Source organism: Berghia stephanieae, chromosome 4 (genome assembly GCF_034508935.2).
Source record: "Berghia stephanieae isolate SIO BIC M18660-M18661 chromosome 4, UCSD_Bste_1.3, whole genome shotgun sequence".
Classification (NCBI taxonomy): domain Eukaryota; kingdom Metazoa; phylum Mollusca; class Gastropoda; order Nudibranchia; family Aeolidiidae; genus Berghia; species Berghia stephanieae.
In genome coordinates, this window is record NC_088363.1 from 71,165,334 (window position 1) to 71,187,723 (window position 22,390).

General features: G+C 35.7%; 1 protein-coding gene across 16 annotated transcripts in view; it reads left to right on the forward strand.

Moving 5' to 3' along the window:
- LOC144971150 (uncharacterized) overlaps positions 1-22,390 on the forward strand; it is a 244,633-nt gene that overhangs the window by 115,692 nt on the left and 106,551 nt on the right. For all 16 annotated transcript variants that reach the window (XM_078911610.1, XM_078911617.1, XM_078911618.1 and 13 more), the window contains 3 exons: positions 3,265-3,393; positions 5,135-5,166; positions 6,781-8,500. In XM_078911610.1, the coding sequence (XP_078767736.1) occupies positions 3,265-3,393; positions 5,135-5,166; positions 6,781-8,500 (1,881 nt within the window). The remainder of the gene's footprint in view (positions 1-3,264; positions 3,394-5,134; positions 5,167-6,780; positions 8,501-22,390) is intronic.

Here is a 22,390-nt window from a genome sequence, read left to right on the forward strand (position 1 = left end):
AGAGAGGCGAACATACTGATACACGGAAACACACGGAGACACATCATTGCATAATAAAATCCTTTTGACATAAACAAAAGATGTGAATGGAAACCACAGCAGTTTTTTTTTTTTGGCCGGTCAATGATAAATTTGAAGTCGGTATCAAAATAGACTATCAATATCACATCGATCAGTTTCGTATTCATAGACCTCCTTTTACTTGAAGCATGCATGCCGTGGAGACAGCGTAGCTTGGGGACACCCGTCAAGAAATTCTTATTTGTCATGCACTGGCAGTGTGATGCATTTTGCTTTCATGTTTGTTTTATAAAAGCACTTTTTTGTCTTTCCCTGCACAATATCCACCCACCTTTCATAATTCCTTAAGCCTTATCACGAAAATATGATATGATAGCTAGAATGTTACAATCACTGTATTTTAAAAATCCTCCACTGACGTGAATCTGTGTTTAAGTGTCGTTCACGCCACGTAGGTTTCATCCATTCTCTAATTTGCTGATCATGTGAGATTAAAGTGATACGGTTTATCCCGTGCGTTTCCAAAGGCATATTTATTTGATCTCTGCGGTCTCTAAATTAACACCAGGCACAGTATGGCTGCCATTTGTTTACTTCCATCGTGTTTTCTTTTATAAATATTGTCTGTAACTTTGTCTTGTCATTATTTAGCTACACCAGTTCCATCTCTAAAACTTTCTAGATCCAATTTGTGTTCATCTGAAATTTAGACGGTAAACTTATTTACAAAATGCGAGCAACGCACATTGTTTACTACATGCTTATGTAAAATGATATAACTCAATAGACGAAAGTGTTTTAGACCAAGCTTGATTTTAAAAAGTAGTAACAGATTAAACAAAATGATACGCAACATGGACGTTTTCGATCTCATACCCCTCTTCAACTAACTGTCTTGGTACATTTAAGGAAGCGGATACAATTTAACCAAAATATCGAATTGTCGTGATGAATTTACCAAATTTTCGTGGTCGAGTTTTGTAGCTTTGCTTTTTAAATCAAAAAATTAATGTTCTTTAAAAGTCGGTTTTGAACATTTTTTGTCTCTCTAACCTTTGCTCTTATTTAAAAATATCAAAACAAATTGTATTATTTGACTTTTCACCAGCTGTGTATCATAAGAGTCATTTCCATTGCTTACCTTTGTAATTTTGTTAGTTTTAACCAATTTTTAACGGAAATGTCGGAAAAAATTAGTTTTTAATTGACTTTTTAGTTTTTTCGAATTTATGTTTAAAAGGAGTAGTAGTAATAATAAATGTATATGGCATTTGTATAGCGCCCTATCCCGTTTTCAGTGGGCTCTAAAACGTTTTGTGCAATTATAACTTGAATAATGATTGTGTTTTGGCTTCAGACAAATCTTGACGTCAGATAGGTATCTAGATCAATGAGGCTAAACACAGATTATTGTGAATTTTTATTTTCAGACCGTGAACTAACTCACACAAAATTTATCATATTTACTATTTATAAGTATGGGTATAGGATACATTTTAGAATGTGTGAAGTCGATCTGCTTATTTCATATTTCAATGACTTGTTCCTGATGGCTTTAAATTAGATTTGTTTTTCTAATGCAAAGAAATGTTACATAATTTGAAAGTTGCATTTACATATCCTTAGTTTTATATCTGTATCTTATGAGTTCTGCTTATTTTCTCAATTTTTCAATTGGAATAATTTTCATTTTATTTATTTCTTCTTTTAATTTTGTTTTATTCATCTTGTTATAAGCATGTAACCTAGAGTTTATTTTATTATGCACTTCAATTTTTCTTTTCATATCTCTCACTAACTCACACGTTCATATGCAATCAAAAATGAGCCAAGTATAATGCACGCATTAATACTAGCTTAGTTACATGTTATCAAGGTTAATGATTGAGCTATTATGTGCTATTATTATAACCTACGTGCACATATTTACACAAGTCTGATACCGGAATACGGATATGGGCTAAGCTTATAGCAAAAACAAGTAATAAACAAAAATAAATATAAGTGCTTTAAAAATAGAACAAAATCCCAATCACGGAACGTTTCGGCCTCAAAACCCTTCTTCAACGAACCCCAGAAAACAACGAAAATACAATTACAAATACATTACTTAAAAACCAGATTGACAACATAGAAATATTTGGCACGTCTTTTCTGGAATAAGATCTTGAAATAAACTTAAGATTGTTATGCGGCTATGTGGTCTTGTGGTATGACACTCGTTTTCGGATCGGAAGGTCATGGGCTCCGACTTTGCTCGGCGCATAGTTGAGACCTTGGAAAAGGCTCTTTACTCACATTCTCTCACCGTACTCAGGTGTAAAAATGAGAACCTGGCCGTTAACAGCATTGTCTCTGTCGAAAAAAAATTGTAATATCGCCTAACAGGCGTCATGTCTCGTTCTACATGTTACGTGCTGCCGTTGGTCAGGGACCCTTTGTAAAGCGCTTTGAGCACATTTAGTGGATATTGCCCTATATAAAATCTCACGTTAAAACTCACGCGATGAAGGACAATATTATGTATGCGTTTCCTTTAGAAAAAAGAAAACGAGACCTAAACAGTTTGGTGTATCCGACTTTATAAATAAATGCACGTAGATTTAATCCTTAGCTTGATTGGATGTCTTTGTATTTTAGTATAAAAAGAGGGAAGGATTTAATTCTTACGAGAAAGGTGGTGGTAAACAAAAAGAGGAAAAAATAGTTTACAGAATATACTTATAAATAAACTAAATGATTTTAATGTTGATGTGATGATTGCATGGTAAGAAAATTGACTCTCTTTATGATAATGTTACACGATTTTACATTATTCGGAAATAAATAGAACAAATGAAAAAGAAGGAAATACTGGCTATACAAATGATGCAAGAGGGGATACGAGAACATAGAATTAGTTGATTTTGAGATTATAATTGTGATAGAATAAGATTTAAAAACAAAGTCTTTAGATCTTCAATTGAATTTTCTGGTTATGTTATAATTAATTGAATTATATATAATTAATTAATTAATTAATTTTATTAAATGAACTTTAATCATCCATAAGGACATTTGCAAGTGGAATAGTTGGTGCTAGGATTCTAACTGCTTTGATAAATAACAGGGGACACGAATAGCCTAATAAGAAATAGTCTCACTTTGAATAAATAATTTAAAAATAAAAAGAATTGAAAAAGAAAAGAAAAGAAAGCGGAATCTTAAGTTCCCAACTCATTAATCATAATTGTCTGTCTCAAGGATACGCCCCTGACACCGACTCGGAGCTTGGCACCCTCACAGCTAACACCCCTCTTTCAGAATGGGTTGACCGACAAGGGGTCGCCCATCCCACATCTTTTGCACCACTGGAAGACGACAATACAATCGGTAGTAGCTACAGCCGTTTCAATTGGGGAGAAAAGTGTGATGTCAAAAACCGGTTCCTATCTCATTGGAAGTGTAAAACCACGCTCCCTGAGGACTGAATATACACTTTGTGTAATTGATCCTCTGGTTTCAGAGTGATGGCATCTTATTTTCTAGTCTAAATATATGCTGGTCGTCAATAAAGATAATCCATTCTCGCTCTTTTATGTCCCGTAATCAATAGAATTTGCCTATAGCTCCAGCTAATAAAATAGTTATTCCACCCTATGATTCAATCTATAACCTATTCATTACTAGTCTTCCAAAGGACTGCTTACATATACACTTCCAAGGATTTTAGAACCTGAAAAGTAGATGTGACGTCATCACCTTTCTTCCCTATTTACGCTCTTGATGTTTTACATAAAGTGACCTGTCGTCACAAAACAGTATAGCATCGTGACGAACTTGTTAAGTAAAAATTATGCATTTCTTTATTAAGTTTATTTTCTTTTTAAACCCCCCCCCCCTCCAAAAAAAAAAAAAAAAAAAAAAAAAAAAAAAAAAAAACACCCCCCCCCCCAAAAAAAAAACCCCAACAAAAAACAAAAAACAAAACCAAACTCGCTTTAAACACTTTTTTGGGGGATTATTTTGACTTAAAACAGAATTTTCATGATCTTATTCATTCTGACATTAAACTAGGTTGTCACGATGGGTCACATATGTACGTAAAGATTGGATAAAATATTTATACATGATACATGATGATTGAAATATGATTTAATCGGGCTGAATTATATTATATATTATTATATTATATATTATTTATTATTATTATTATATTATTATTTTTAATTATTATTATTATTATTATTGATTTATTTATTATTGTATTATTATTATTATTATTGTCGTTGTTGTTGTTGTTGTTGTTGTTATTATTACTATTATTATATTTTTGCTCATTTCGTTTTTTTTTTTTTTTGATTTTCATTATTCCGGACAAAATAGGTGGAGGATGTTATCATATCAGCTCATATTCATTAATTTCTATTTTCATTTGACATCATGATTTCAGATTAGGCTTTCTCTGTTTGTATTCATTATTGTAATGGGAAACGCTCTCAATCCAACAACAAATATCCTACACAGAGCATCCGTCTAACAATCAATGAACATATTGTATCGATCTTCCCCCCCCCCCCTTCCCTCCGTCTCTCCGTCCTGTCTACCTAGCTATGACTTTGTGATTGTTTTGCTGGGTGTGTTAGAACTAAAACTCCAAACTAATTTGCGATAGGCTAACGTTCTATCCAGAGGATAGCAAGCAATTGTTACCGACTGTTTAACGCTACACAAATAAGAGTAATCTCCTGTTTCAACGAAGGCGCTTAGATTCTACAGGAATTATAAAAAAAAATAATTGGAATTTATCATAAAATTTTAAATATTTGCACCTTGTTCCTATCATTTTACTTTCCCATTCTCTCTTCACCCCCCCCCCCCCCCCACACACACACACTAAGAGATGCCAGAATAGTTATTGTCAAGATACCTGTCATTTTAAAATTCTCTAAAAGAATCAATTAAAAAGTCAAAGACAGCCCAAACAATAATAATTTTTAAAATAGTTGACTTGGATATTAACAAGTACGTGATGACTTTAGTATTATTCATACCTACACTGAATTACTCAATAACAAATTATGTTTTTAAAGAAATTAAAATTAAAATATTTACCTTTTTGTTTTCTCTCCAGATTCACCGGTCGACACTGATTTGATCGCCAAGGTAAAAGAAAAACACATAATTCAATAAGATGAGTTTCAATGGCTTATTATGTGACCTTCCGTCACAAAGGGTATTATGTCGGGTTGACCAAAATACTGGGACTCGACTGTATAACTAAACATATGAAACGTGGGGGTATTTTATATTCGTTATGGTAGAGAATAGATATAATTTTTTACATTGCAACCAGACCTGCCTATTCGAAGATTGTGAAAATTCGTAATTTTTAGCAAAAAAAATTTGTAATCCCTATAGTTAACTTAAAAAAAAAATAATTTACCCTCACAAGATATAAATAACACTTCAAAATCTTTCATATTCAATAAGATTCAATGACTTAGAGATGCTCATGAACTTCTGAAATTTGAGCCAAAATTTCGTAGTTCTACGAATTTTTCGTAATAATAAGCAGGTCTGATTGCAACCAACTCAAAGTTCCTATTTCTTATCCTGTTATCTCTAAATTCATTTTTAGAGGTCCAATTCATCCTGAAATAATACCGCTCCGAGGCGGAGGTCACAAGTATTAATTAAAAAAGAAAACCGAAGCCCTCTGTACCCCCCGACGAGTGGCTAGCGCCAGTTTCTAAAAATTCCAATCGAGGGATTTATTTAGGACATATTCTGAATTTGGCTATCTCCGTCAACGTGGTGAACATGATCTACATGACTCAATTCATTGGAGGGTGAGGCACACATGGTAATATCGGGTTTAAAAACAATGAAAAGACTTTAAGGCTAATCCATGCCGTCATTGACGTTGATGGGAACGATTATTTACTTGCTTATTAAAAAGCAAAACAAACAAAAACAAAAATAAATGTGCAAGAAAAGACAACAAAAACATTATAATAATAACAGCAACATAAAAAAGAACCTATTTTTGAATGCCGGTGATGGTGTCTCTTTCGAAGACCTAGGCATCTCGAGAGCTAATTAATTTATTTACCCATATGTAAGGGAAGTAGTCGGAATATTTCTTATATTTGTCAATGGTTCTCAAATCTGTTATTACATCCCTTACATCTCTAACCGTGATAATATCAACTAGAGGCTTTCCTTAATTTATGCCTTGGTATAACCGATTAATGATAAGGTACGTTTAAGCTGGACATGTACTTCTTATATCTGCATTATATTTTGTTTATAGAGTACTTCTCTGAATATGACCATCGCAATGACCATCACTTGATATATATATATATATATATATATATATATATATATATATATATATATATATATATATATATATATATATATATAAACCAAAAGTGACTTTTATGTAATATTTTTCACTCTTTTGAAATTTCCCTCCTTGAATTAAATTAAAGTGTAAACTTTACTTTGAGTATTAATCAGCACATGAATGCCCATAAATTTCTCTCAATTCAGGTACCATCACAATAAAGTAGTAGGCGCCAAGAGAGATTCTAAGGGGAATATTTCAAAGTGAGAAACCGGAGGTGATGAGTTTCGGAAAAAACACTCTTCAAATATTTTTCGTTTCCGCTGTCGATTATTCACTAGATGCGAGGAAACGAAACAATATTTCCAGAGCGTCGTGAAACTGTACATTTATGAAAGATATGTGTGTTTTTTTTATCATTCCAGGAGTCACTGGCATTGGCTCGAGCTCTTTGTCGTCCGAACTTCAGCTCCCAAAGCAGCACTTCTGATACAGATGACTACTTCAGCAAAAGCCAACAACAAATTCTTTTGAAACAACCTGAAGAATTGCCGTCGTCTGCGTTCACAAATTCGTTCGGGGAGAGAACTGCTGGAGGAGATGGAACGGAAATAAAGACTACAGAAATTTATAGGGACGACGATGGTTTTCACCAGAATAATGATAGTGGTAACGTCATGACTCGGAGTATTCTATCCGCTAGTATGATACAAGACACGGAGCTGATCAGCGGTGTTGATGCAAGTCTTGTAGCAGATGATATAAAGTTCCCGGATATACAAAACTTAGATATGAATGCGTCTCTGGAGATAAACGATGACGTTGACGATCGGATCGAAGCGGATCGGGTGCAGGAGGGTGATTTGAGCAATGCAGCTGATTTAACATTCGATGCTGGTGACACGGATACTTCAAAACTGTTGATGGTTGGTAGTGGTATTGAAGGTGAGGTCGGTTCGGCTGGATTTGTCGATGTCAATGAATATGGAGATAAGGGAGATGAGAGTACAAGTCTAAAGACTGAAGAGTCTCGTGACGAGGATTCTACACATGATAAGTCGAAATGCGACGAGGATGAGAACGAGGGGAAGAAGGAGAAGGAAGATGGGAAAGAGGAGGATTCATCTAAAAGTAAAAGGAAATACAAGCCGTTAGTCCAGAAGAGAAAGAGGATGGAGGTTATCGATCACAAAATGCCGAATACAAAAGTGGTAGCTTCGAAACTTGCGGGTTATATTAAAACCCCAACGCCCACCAAGGTCAAGGACGAGCAGCAAGAGAAAGAAGCCGAGGAGAAGAAGAAACTTAACAAGAACGTCAGAAATATCATCAAGAAAAGGTTAAGTTTGTCAGACACTCCTCCTTCCAAATCACATCTCGATGGTCGGGAATCCTCGGTGGAAAAGTCGAGTGAGAACAATAAAGAAAAAGCTGAGAAGTATGAAAAACCCAAACCACCGATTATAAAACGAAACCCTCCGAAGTCAAAATGGGGAAACATCATGTCTCAGATCGATCACAACAAGAGCGTCAAGCCAAAACCCAAATCCGAAATCAAAAGTTCTTTGGCGTCATATTTAAACAGTACCATCCCCACCCACCCCAATCCTGAACTCATGAACGGGCAGGTCATGGTCGTCAAAGCTGACGAAAATTTTGACCAGCCCCAGCCACAGCAAAGCCAACAAACATCATCATCATCACCAAATGCAGCAGTAACAGCTTCCACCACCACAACATCGTCACCACCCTCAGCCCAACAACCACCGCAGCAGCAACAACAGCAACAACCACCACCAGCGCCAAAACGGGAATTCAAGTCTCGAATCAAACCGTTACCTCCCCCGCCTCCTAAGATTGATTTCAGTAAGGTCAAAAGCAAATTAGGCGCTCCTACTGCAGCATCTGTCAGTAAAAGAACAGTGAAACGAGAAGCTTCCCCGGCCATCAAGCTGGACTCCAGTGGTAAACCGTCCCGAGATAATTCTCCAGCAAGCGCTCAGTTGACTAGAAAACAATCCGGCGCTGGAGGAAAGATTATGCTCAATCGAAAATTGGATAACTTGCCCAGCTCTGCTCGAAGCAGTAGAACGGATATAAGCATCGCCTCTGGGTGTGTGGACGATTCATCCGTCTTTGACGAAAGTGAGTATACTCGATTTGTTTTCGCATAAGTTTGTTTATGTGGTTATATATATATATATATATATATATATATATATATATATATATATATATATTATGTATATATATATATATATGTATGTATGTATATATATATATATATATATATATATTATATATATATATTATATATAATTGTGTGTATGTGTATGTGTAAGTGTGTGTGTACATGTATCCTCCGGAGGAATGATTACATACTTCAAAGGAGGCTGTGACGCCACATTATTATTTCCTTTTTATTATCTACAACCTGGATCGGATGCTCTTCTATCTCACCCAATAACTATCAAGTGATCTGGGAGACCAGAAACTATTCCCAACGAATATGGGCTTGAGTTGGGCTCATCTTTACGTGAATTAGATGCTGTTCCCTTTAACCCATTCCCCGTCAAATCAATTAAATGTTTCTCTTCTATTGATATTTTTCATTTATTTATCGTCACTTTTACTCTAAAATGTCATTTATCATGAGCAGAAACCATTTTCCTTCATTTTATCAATTAGACTAAATTAGCAACTATTATGGTATCAATTTGTATTAGACCATCTATATCAGGAAAATTAGAAGAAAAAAAGTATGAGAAAACTGAATTTATCTAATTTGGTCTTGATACAGTATTAGCTATGGGCTCACCTTTGAAAGAAGCCTTAGTCTATAAATGTTTGATAGTTGCTTGCCGATAACAAGGATTCCTTCCCACAGTTTGTTATGCACCGTCAAATAAACGACATTAGTTGCAAAATTATGGTTTATATTTCTTCCATTTATATAAAATATATTCATAGCAATTTTAGTCATGTGAGTCAATATTATGTTTAAAAAAAAGATAAAGATGGTTGATGAAAGAAGCTGGAGCATTCTATTTCATAACAAAGGCCCTTAAACCTTTTTAAATAGTAAAAACTTGACTTTCTGCATGGAATGGCCCCGTTAATTGTCCGGTCCAATGCGTTCTTATAATATTTCAATACGAATTTAATAAAAGCCTAAAATGTTTATGGTTAATTAAAGCAAAACGGATCGCGCCATGCCGCTGTTATCAAAGACGATCTGTTTTCTGCCTAACATCTGTTTTTATTATTGGCATTCGTTTTACATTCTCTGCATTCTGTAGCCATACGTTGAGCAGGTTTTAGGCTAAAATAATGTTGTCCTATCAAAAGTTAACTAGGGGTAATTTTATAGTCTATGTGGCAGTTGTTTTGTGTTATTTATCACTTAAAATTTAAAGGTTTATCATAGATCAGATGGTGAGTATAATTTACCAAGGTGACACACATGTATAAGGTAGCCTTGGTACTTACACAGGCTCGACTCGCGAGGTCCCAGATTTGAGAGTTTTTGCCAAGATAAGGGTCATATAAATCGATCGATATTTGGAGGATGAGTTTTCTGGCCAACTTTTTAATTTTGTGTCTTTCAATAGCACGACAGTTAGCCGGTTGATATAGTTTGGTTGAAGACCATACGACACCGTACTTATCACCCTTTGTTGCCACATATTTTGTTACTTTTAAACGTTTTGGTGTCTGTAGCTGATTAAAGAGGGGAAAAACAACAATGAAATAAGGACATCTTTACAGGAGAAACCATTTTATCAGCAGATGGAATCCATTTTCCCTTTTTTTTGCATCGGTCTGGCACTTTCTTTTTCCTTCCTTGTCAGTCGAAAAGAACAGAACATCGTCAGTCCATTGGTCCATCCCTTCCTCATTATTTCCCTATTGCTGTAAACCTGATGACCCCTGATATTGACGTATGCGTATTGGTTCCTTTTACAGGACCACCCATCGTGACGGGTTCCTAGTGGTGCCTTTGATGTTACGTGTTTTATCGCCGGTGATTAGTTTTTATTCCGGTGTATTTATTGTTTTGGAACTAGTTTCCAGGCAAGCCAACGACAGCATAAATGCTACCTTAGTTTGGCTCGTCTACAAGGAACACACCATAGTAATAACATTGGATTTGAGTTGAAATAATTTGCTCACAGTGTCGTTTTCAAATACAAAGAAACCTGATATGAATAAACAAATAAAGATAAGTACGTAATTTAAACAATAGATGGATCGTTAAATGAATGAATTATGGATATATAAAGGAGTAATGATTACAATAAGGATTTATTGAGTGATAAAGAATAGGTAAATCATTTTTCAATCAATTTATCAATAGATCCTTGAATATATAAATAAATTAATGAATACAGAGGTAAAATATTAATATATTAATAAATAATTAAATAGATGAAAAATAAAGTAGATAAATATACGACCTAATGATAAATAAGATTTTAATAAGGGTTGAAGTAACTACGCCGAAATATGCTGTATTTCGCTTACTCTCGATTATTCCATGATCCATTGTTCAATCTTTATCTATCAGGTGCCTCGTGTTCCTAGCACACCCGCAGACACAAACAAACAAATCCACACACAAACACACGTACACGCACGTACACTAATCCTTATGTAAAAATAATAACAAAAAGTGAAGAGAGTAGAGAAGTGCCAGAAGGCAGTAGATAAAATGTTTGCGGTGATTTGAATGATACCCGGGCCCCGACTCGTAAAGCACCCTCGTACCAGACTATGTGGCGGATTGTGCCATGCTGACTGCAAAGCCTCCCTCTCACAGCTAGGCGGAGGTGCCGTATCAATCGAGTCCAGTTCCGGGTTCGATTCTCATTACCGCAAAGTTTTTATTCTCTACTGTCTTCTGGCACTTTTATTTGGTTCCTTGCTAATTCGTGTACCACCATAACATGTGTATTACTCTCAGCACCAAAAACTTTTAATGGCCAGCACTCCCATCAACAAAGAAACAAAATTCATGAGTGGCAGATTCATCTGGCACTACTAGGGAGTCACTCAGTCACGGGCCAGCGCGCACACCTGCTTTAAAATCCATCTTGTTTCTCACCTTCGCATCTTTCACTTGTACTAAGGACTAAATGCAGTCTGGATGTGAGTAGAATGTACCAAAGCGGGCGTGTGCCGATGGTGTTTGAGGTTAAAGCCACCCAACTTGGCACCGAAGTGTTGCGTGTTCAAATTCCTGCTTAGTAATTAGTGATAAATACTTTGTTTGACAAGATCCCACACTCGCCAACTTTGAATGAAGCTCCAACCTTTTAGAAGGACCCGGATAGCTCATCCGGTAGAGCCCCTCGTCTTATAAAGGAACCTGTATCGTATTAAATATAAAATACATTTTATCCGTACTACAATCAATCATATCAACTCATATAACGTGTAAGGTGAGAAAGGACGACTACTGTACAGCGCTATTCCAATCCATCCACTTCCTCACAGAGGTGACGCTGTTATCGTCAGGTACTCATTTTTTACACTTGGAGATGATGAGAAAAATATGAGTTAAGAGCCTTTTCCAAGAACTCAATCATGCGCCTCGGGACCTACAGGGCACATAATGTGATGATCACACATTAAACCACAAATCCTTGATGAAAAAAAATATAAAAAGAAAACGAAAATTGGCTAATGGTACAGTATCCGAAAAAGCAGAGAAAAATATATAAAGATAAAAAGATATCCAAATTTAAATAGAAAATCGGCAATGCACGATGCACCCCTTTTCATGTTATTAAAAGCTTCAACCTGCTTTCATGTAACGTTGTGGCTTGTGCTTGTATCGAAAATCTTTTCACCCCCCCCCCCCCCGCCACCTTTATTTTTTCCATGTAGCTAGTTATTTGAAACTGTCGCATTCGAAGATGGAAGATTTACAACCTCGTTGGAATTCCGTGGAATTCCTATTACTCTAAGTGTCCGTATACACCTGTGTGTCCGTCAGACTGTTACTCGTCCACATCGCCATCAATCATCAAGATATGAAGTGAGTAGAAAAGTGCAAGAAGACAATAGAGAATAAAAATTTTTTTCGCGGCGGTGGTGGGGTTTGAACCTGCGACCTTATTGGTACGACAACTCCGCCTGGCAGGTGAGAGCGTGGCTCTACCGTGTGAGCTATCCACGAACACAAAAATATTCGTTTCAAACTCAAAGTCATTTCTAGATCCCTCTCTCACCCACTTCTTGAGACCGCCGATTCGTTCACCACCATCGCGAAGTAATTTTGACCAGCAGTTAAGCTTAATAGCCAATATTCTCATCACAAACATATAACATAGAAACGATTGAGACATTGAGTATGCTCCGGTGTATGGGGTGAATTTTTAATTCAGAAAAGTGAGTGGAGCAGGCACTTATGTTGGTAACAACAAGATATGAAGTGAGTAGAAAAGTGCCAGAAGACAATAGAGAATAAAAATTTTATCAATCATCCTGATGTCTCTTTGTAGTTTACCATCGCCATGGGCACCGAGATTGATGGATGACTTTCTTCATTTTCCAAACTACTCCCCAAAATCGACTTAATTGTTAATATTCTACCGTCTTATTATATGTCCCACATTCTTTCCCAGTTGTTTCATTGAAGTTGACAAAAACTTTTCTAGGTTCTCGGTCTCAATGACAAAATAGTCCCTACTAGGTGACCTTGTCTGTTACCCAAGATGACAAAATGGCTAATGGGGGAAATGATATCATGAGATTGGAATTGGGTCTGCCGTACTAGAACTCTTGACAGAAAGTATTTCGATCATGTTTAGGTAGAAAACGTTCTATTCCAAAAGCAATCGACTACCAAGAAGTCTCCAATTTGATACGTTAAAGAAGTTGAGGGTCGTTTTAATCAATTGATTTTTGAAAGAAATTTTTGTTTGTCCAAATTTAAAACAAAACCATTTTGTTATAGTACGTCGGAGCCGTGTCCATTTCTTAAATTTCACTTCCATGGTCCAAAGCGTTTTAAAATCAATAAAATTCCAACTTCTGTTGATTGAAACTGTTTAATTAATGGCGAAATGCAATTAACTCGTGTACTACGTTGTCTTTTCATTTTGAAACTGTTTTCATTTTAATATCAAACAATTGTATTGACACGATTATCGTGAAAATAAAGAGCAAACTTTACTCCATTTGAAAAGATAGCCAAAAATTGTTCACAAAACCAAATAATAAACTTTGGTTCGGTTCTTTTGGACCAGTTCCTGTTCAGATATACACTCTCATATTTGAATAACAACAAAGAAAAGTTAATCCAAAAAACAAAACAAAACAAAACAAAAAAGACACAAGACAAACAAATAAACAAAATAAAAGAAACAAATAAAGCAAAACAAAAACATAAAAAAATGAAACAAAAACAACCTCCCATCAAAAGCAAAGAACAAAACAAACCCAACCCCCCCCCCCAACCCAAACCCCCCCCCCCAAAAAAAAAAACAAAAACAAAAACAAAACAAAAACCCAAAAAACAAACAAACAAAAAAGTAAAACAAACCCCCTCCCCCAAAAAATAGCAAAAAACAAAAACAAAATAAAAACTTAAAAAATCAAATTAAAACAAAACAAAAAACATTCAAAAGATATTTGGTATAACCATAGCAACGGCAATGCAGCTCCAGCTTTATAGAAAGCAACTTACAAAATTTCAAATTCTTGGTAATGAAATACGTATCTTTTTTTTTTTTCTAATTAAAATATCATAATTGTATTTTCCCACGATAACATCAGGTTATAACAGGTAACAGCAGCTTGTACACAAAGTTCTCTACACAGGCACCAATTGACAAAATGTCTTTTTACGTTTCGGCCAGAAAACTCTAACTCCTATTATCGATCCTTTAAAATAAAGCCCAGCTTATCAAAAATGTATAAGCCCAAGACTTGTTCGAACCTATATGAAAACTGGACCCAAAACAGGCATTCTAATTCCGGCCTTGGTCAACTTTTCTTTCATTTTGTGTTTTAAAAAGTTAGTCTGTCGCGAGTGAGGTAGAAAAAACAACTGGTGACATACAGTTTTAGAGCCATGTATTCGGAGTGATCTTGTTTATTTTAAGTTGAAGCGAACAGTAACCTTTTGGGTAGGACGATCATAATTTGTCACACTGTACTCACTTTTCCACCACAATATTGAAACTTCTGACATGTTACAGACTGGAACTCGAATCGTTCGTTCTACCCATTGAACCACTTCGTCCTCGAGCAAAAATAACATATATTGTAATTTTTCTCACCTGGACAGTCTGGCACCGTGAGTAAATTATTCTGCGATAATGATTTGTTAAATTAGATAGGTGGCTGTGGTAGGAAGGAAGTGGGCCCGTCAGTTATATATAGGGTTTCTTTGTTTGAAGACGAATGTTGAATCTGTAGGGCGTTCCACAGAATAGTTTTTGTTTGTTTTTGTTTTTGTCTCTAGTCGAAGGTACAATTCAGTGGCTTCAAATAAGCACAACAAAACAGGCGATTTTCGGTTGAAATGTTTCCATATTGCTTTTATTTATAACCTTATAATTTTATATCTGATCCTTCGAATTATCCTTAGGAAACTTGTCATGGCCGTTTTTCTCAACCCGATCGTGTCTTCTCTTTGAATCTAGTCCCCTGGTCATGTAGTCCGTCTCCGACTGATCTCGTCAATTGGATTATTTTATTTGGATGGTTATATCCATTGGAAAAGGTTTTGAAGTTCCGTTTTCAGTGTTAAATTATTTCTAATATGAGCTAGTTTGCTTTTCTGTCTCACATCCTTTTATTGTGTATGTGTGAGTGTGTAGTATGTACGTTTGTATGTGTGTATTTGTTTGTGTTTGTGAAGAGACACTCGGTGCTATTACAGTAAGTGTCAGTTCTGTTGTATGTTTTCAAACTCTTACAATGTCAGACCAAGGGGAGAAACAGATAGGTGACTGATTCTCGAAGGAGGTATGAAGAAAAGTGATAGGAAAAAACGAGTAATATAGAAGAAAGGGGGATGGTAGGAGGAACGGTTGGTAGAAGTACTCTAGAATTTCTTTGTGTTTGAAGTGGTATGAAAATATAACGATGGGAAAAACTTACTGTTCGGACGGACGAAACTTGCTTATCTTTTTTTACTCTTCCTTTGCGTTGTCTTGATGGTACGCCCTTGAGTTATGGTGTTAACTTGTTTGTAATGGCCAATGACCCTGGGTCAAGACGAGTTAAAAATATAATGTGAAGCATGTGTTGTCGGAAAGAAAATAAAACCCAGAAGTAAATGTGTCTTGTTCTCCTTGTTTAACCCTCTCCTTACCATCCATAGGAGAATCGTCGCATTTGTAACAATACATTGAAAATTGTTCATATTCAGTTTGTACTGAACAAAATTTGAAGAAAAATATTTTTTTTTTTGTATTATGAGAAATCAATGCTGCTTTGTCAAGCGCGTTTTGCTGCACACGATAACGTAAAATATGTACTTATTGCTTTTGAGTTAGAGTGTAAAAAATCAATTTTTGTGTTTGGTAGGTTTGATACTTCGGGAAATATTCTGAAAATGGTTGGTGAGGAGAGAGTTAATAAGAAACTCTGATATGGAAGAAAATTGAAAGATTAAAGACAAATATTGTAAGCTTTTTAGAATTAGTGAAACTGTCTTTCGACATTCCGACACATTGTTTATGATGATGCAAATTGTGGTGTTTTGGTGATAATGATATGTCACTTATCAATCAAACTGGTTTTCGACTTAATTTGAACGTGGAAATCCTAACTCACCATGTGCCGTCGGTGAGAAAAACACATGCTAGGACATAGTTTTATCACTAAAGCCAGTCCACAAATTAATAAGTTGGTAAGCTGAATAAATGTCACTGTAAATAAAAAATATTCAAGGTTTTGCATACTTCTAAAGGCAATTGGTACAATAATCAGCCTATATGTTTTCCGTTCTGGTAAACACATTTATAAACATCGCTTATATATTGGCGTTTAACCGGGTTTATTTGTTACTCTGCTCGGCACACTTCTTCTAGTGGATAAAGCACATTTAACATATTATAGGAAGACGCATAGAACTGTTTAGGTGTGTGTTTTCGATGTTTATGCTCAGAGACAATAGAGTTTGATATCTGGAGAATCTCTATATTTATTTGACGCTAGTTCTGATAACACGAGAGAAAACACGCTTTAAAATATCGCCCAGGGGCTTGCCATCTGGGTGGTAAGATAGAGGATCCAGTATTGGGTACTGTTTTAGAGTTAGAAGTGAACCAGACCGCCTTGTTTCAAATGCCACAAATAGTCCCTATGACGGATTGGTTACTGTAAAGAATAGGGCGTGGAGCTTTTTCCTCTTAGCTTTGATTTTTATATCAAAGCAGCGTTTTATTGCCGGAGGTTTTAGATTGCCGATACTGAAGTACAAATGAAAGGAATTGCATAATCATTCAACAATTGTTGAATTGGTCTATACTCTCTCAGATATGATTTGCTGTTTTAAGGTATACTTTCTCGATTTCTATTTTTCTTTCAGTGTTTAGATACAATAAATTCCTTCCATCTATTTTTGTCTGCAGGCAGTTACTTTGTTTCTTTGAAGGTTCAATGTGCCCTCTTTAAAACACCAGGAAACATTTCAATTTACATTATACGAGATAGACCCTTAAGGACATTTCTGCCAGAGTAGAAGAGTAATAGTTTATATTGAGGATACGGCGGTACTTATCACAAACTTCTATCTCATAGAACTTTTCTGTTTGAATAATACGAACCATTATTAAGAACACAAAAAAGAGTTTCTTTAAGGTTTTGGTCCCAGATAATTCTTCCCTTTCCCCCTCCCCTATCCATAAAGAGTGCATTGACTACATTCTAATTTTAAATCACGAAGGTTATTTCTTATTGAGCGATGATGTACTTAATGCGACTAAATTAGAGTAATGTGTCCACCTGAGAGGATGTATTTCACCGTTTTTTTCTAGACCAAAAACAAATTTTATTTCAATGAAATGAATGAAGCACATTTGATTTCGATTCCATTCTGTGTGAAGAAGGATTAGCAAGATGTTATTTCCAAGTTTTTAAAAATTGTGGCAAATAAAATCATTTCATCTAGGATAGATAGACCCATTGATAATAATGTTATTCCAATTCTTCTTACCCCAAGGGATAAAGATGACTTGCAAATCTACATTTATGATGATACATTATGGTAATATATTATCATTCCAAACAGTTTGTGATCCAGTAGTAGTTGAATACAAGTAGACGGGGTACGGAGAACTTTGAAAGGGGGGTGGGGGAGGGAATGATAGTTCTTGTCGTACGTAAGACATTGCCATAAAATTTAGAGGCAGTTAGGGCGGGGGGGGGGGGGGGGGTGGATCTTGTTTTCCTTCCGCTTAACAAGAAAAGCACAATTTGAACTTTAAATGCTTTCATCTACACTAATCTTGATAAAGAAACTTATAAATCAACACTTGAATGTGTAAATCAATAGATAGAAATACTCATTTATACGGGCCAATACACTTCAAATTTTTCCATTTACACGCTCACCTTCTCACTTTACAAAATCGAATGTTCATTGATCGCACCCAGGACTTTGCCTGTTAAACCCAAGAAATTAAGTTATATTGTCCATTAGGTTTCTTACCCACGGACACAGCATTTAAGAAAAAAGTTGATAGTGATTATAAACTGGCGGTTTCAGGCAGGCAGATGCAAATTAAATGGTTAATTACCTGGCGCAGGTATCTCAAAGGTACACCTGAGATCTCAATGCACAAAGAATGAGCGTTATGCGATCATGGGGGGGGGGGGGGGGGGGGGGGATTGTTTCTACAGATTATATATTGCCCCATCCAGAGTTCCAGTATTTGAAATGTGATATCATTTTCCCACAGATAGAATCTTTTCCTGTCCGGGTCGGAAAATAAATGAGATCTGTTGTATTTAACGATTGTTTACATTGGAGTTTGTTGTTTTGAGAGGAATCGTTGGAAATTCAGAGGGAGAATGGGGTTTTTGTTTAATTTTTAGAAGAACATTTTGTGCTCTCAGCATTTCTGAAAGCGGATTTTTGCTGTCTTTTTTTTAAAGGGCTTGTCGATTAATTTTGTCGATTAAATTCGTGTCTTTAAAACTGTTATAAGTGCGTTTGTTGGTGTTATGTGTCTGTTTGTGCCAGCTTGCTTTCCTAAGGCATGAGTGTGTGTGCGAGTGAGAAGAAGAAAATGAAAGAAATTAGTGGGAGCGATTGAGAGAGAGATAGATAGATAGACAAGTGGATAAATAGATAGATAGATAGATAGATAGATAGATAGATAGATAGATAGATAGATAGATAGATTGACTGACAGCGTCAGCAGTGATGTCAAGCAGAACTGATGATAGGATTTACATAGAAACGTCATTGTGTACGCCGTGTTATATCGATATTTGGGTGTCAATCTATTTATCATCTGTCGTTGATTGTCGCAGATTTGAATCCTAAAGTGAACAAATAGGCTATGGTCTATAAAAGTATTTATTAGACTGAACACAGAAGTAAAGTTATTCCTGAGTGGATAACGTGTTTATTCAGAGTGGGTCAGAGCAATACTTACCCTTGGTGTGAAATGTTATAATGAGCAAATGTGACGTAGTGACAGAACGCTTAGAACTTCAAACAAATTCCCATACAGTTCTCTCGCTCTGCTTCTTTCTTACGAGTACCACTTCTACTCACTCACTACCTGATGGGTAATGAGGTGTATCCGTGCCACTCTGGCTCACGTGCGAACCCTTACACCGATATTATATTATGTGGAATATGTGGTGAATTGTGAAAATCGGTTGAGTTGGACAAAGAAATGAAAAAATGATGTATATATATATATATACATATATATATATATATATATATATATATATATATATACAAGGAGAGAGACTCTGAGAAAGAGAGAGAGAGAGAGAGAGAGAGTGTGTGTGTGTGTGTGTGTGAGAGAGAGAGAGAGAGAGAGAGAGAGAGGGAGGAGAGTGTGGGAGAGAGGGAGAGGAGAATGAGAGAGAGTGTGTGTGAATTGTGTGTGTGCGTGAGTGAGAGTGAGAGAGAGTGAGAGAGAGAGGAAATATATAGATAGATAGATAATATATATATATATATATAGTATATATATATATTTACTCGTATATAATATTATTATATAACTCGTGTATAAAATAGTAGAATTAATTATATTATAGAGAGAGAGAGAGAGAGAGAGAGAGTGAGAGAGTGAGAGAGTTTACGTTTGTGATTGAAGTTGAGCGTAGTTCGTGCCCTCTTAAACTCGCGCGCTAATCCAAACTGCTAATGTTCTGTTAAGTGGTTTGATGAATTTTAAATAAATAATCTCAAATAACGGAAAAAGGGATAAAGAAATGTCTCTCTGAAACAGATGCATAAAGGTGAAGTGAAAAGATAAATATAAATGTTCTATTTTGTGACCAGGGGGTCGGGAAAGGGTGAGTGTTTAATGGGGGGGGGGGGGGGGGGGGGGGTGAATAGATCAAGGAGTAAAGGTGTAAGAGAAAATATTATTCAGAGAAGAGAGATAGATAGATAGATAGATAGATAGAGAGAGAGAGAGAGAGAGAGAGAGAGAGAGAGAGAGAGAGAGAGAGAGAGAGAGAGAGAGATGCTTGACTTTCTACGTTAATTTTTGCAAGTATTGTTATTGTCTGGTGTTTTTAAAACGAAATGGTAAGATATATGTACGTTTTTGAGAGCGGCAAATATTCAAGTTCTAACTCTTTGTCTTCATCAAGGTATAACCCTGAGAACACGTAGATTAGGATACGGGGCGATCAAATCTATTACAGTAATGAGTTCGATATGTTGAAGTTTTATTCTGATAAATTTGAAGTGTGTGTGTGTGCGCGCGTGCGTGTGTGTGTGTGTCGAGTACATAAAAGTTGATATAGTTTTTGCTTTTATATTTGTGTATATGGGTATATTATGTGCGTTTTTGTGTTTGTATGTATATGAGACTGACATATTGGTGTATTGATAACTTTATCGTTGGCGGGCGTTGAAAGCAATAAAATGCCTCTTAAGACGAATTTTCAAACATTGATGGTGAACTACGGAGTGTAATCCGATTGCACGAAGCACTCCTAGGAATGAGTCAGGTACCAATAGGATTCGTGGTTAAAATTTGGCGTTCGTTCATCATTGCAATATTCCTCTAACGCGCATTCCCGACTCGGGTGTGAATGAGTACCTCGATTTAGGTAATGAGGGATATTCTAAAATATCAAATATTAAATGGGTTGTCTAATTGGAGAAGTGCACAGTGCGACATTTAAGTCAGATGCTAAGTGTTCTCCATTGTTTCATTTTTCTCAAAGGTTTTATATGGGAATTAGTTATTTCCTTTGACCCCCACGATGGGCAGGAGGCTACTTGCTATGTCTTTAATCCCTAATATTAGATCTATTTACCGACTTGCTTTCTGTCTTTGTCTTGGAATGAGATTGCTTGGTTTTTTCCTGGCCCTTGCCGGAGTATTCAGCTGAGGGGAGAAACAGTAAAATGTTAATTATTAGTTTTGGGTGATATTGTTTTCCTTGTAAATCATCTCTCTGTTATGTATTATTAGTTATGTATTCTGTTTTGGATATATTCTGTTAACATTTTATTGTGTTCCTCTTTGTTGAAATAATGTGCTTATGTCTGGATAAGGTGATCTCAAACAAAGTACATTGATACATCTACATATGTTCCCTATTTGAACCATTCCCTTTCGTCTTACTTTTTCTTGGGTTCTTCAATCGTAAATCTCTATTCTTTTGACTATCTCATTCTCTTCCTTTGCACTGGTGCTGATATGACTTAAATGTGTTGCAAGAGTAGTAAAAACAAACCCGTAAAAACACAAACAAAAAACAAATTTGGTATTTAGAGAATGAAATAAATTCGTCGATAAGTCCTACATTTTGACTCTAGTTACCGTCTTGCGGGGCGTAGTAGTTGGAAGTCTTTGTTCAACGAATGCCTCTTTTCTTGGATGATGGCATTTGCTATCCTCTCAACGGCAGTTAATATATATATATATATATTTATATATATATATATATATATATATATATATATATATATATATATATATATATATATATATATATATAGTGTTAATGTCATATATTATGTAAAAACAGTCACTCAATGGCAATATGATATTCCAACGCACCAATAGCTCGAGGAGAAATAATAATAATAATTAATGCACCCATCTAAGTTTTAACCCTCGAACTCTTTAATTAAAAGGCGAGTGGTTTACCTTTAAACCATTTATCCGCTAACTCTCCTCTTCCCAGCATAGCAGCAGCTGTGTTTACAATTGAACGCGCACAGCCATTACTCACTCTGTCTCGGCGTTTATATTCGCTGATGATGACTGTTCATTCATTAGTATTGCTGCCGTCGACGGTCACGGTCGTGGGGGCATAACACATGGTGGATGGAGTGTGTCCTTGCTTTTGTTTACAAATTACAGAAGACACGTTTCTCTTGATTATACATGTTGTTGTTGTGACAATTTCGAATTGTGCGGAGAGGAAATTAAATCAAAATATTGCTGAGGATTTTTCGACCGTAATTTCGTTGGGTTGATTTTTTTTTAAAACTTTCCTGAAGATCTTTTAAATGCCAGATTTGTTCAATGCGAATGGAATTTCAAAATCTATTTATATATAAAACCAACATGTTGTGATTATTCATTCTAAGGGATAAAAGGAAAGGGCCCATTTAAAAGAAAAATAATTTAAGCGATTTTGCTTTTCGTGGTGAATAATTACAACTGCTTCTGAAGGATTAAAGAGTGTGAATTTTATTATTTTATTTCGTGCATTGGATTCGTTAAAGTCGTCAAAATGGGAGGTAAGACCGCATGGAAATATAGAAAAGCGACAAATCTTGAGTTTTATAATGAGCAATATCCACTGAATGTGCTCAAAGCGCTCTATAAGGGGTCCCAAGCCTACAGCAACATG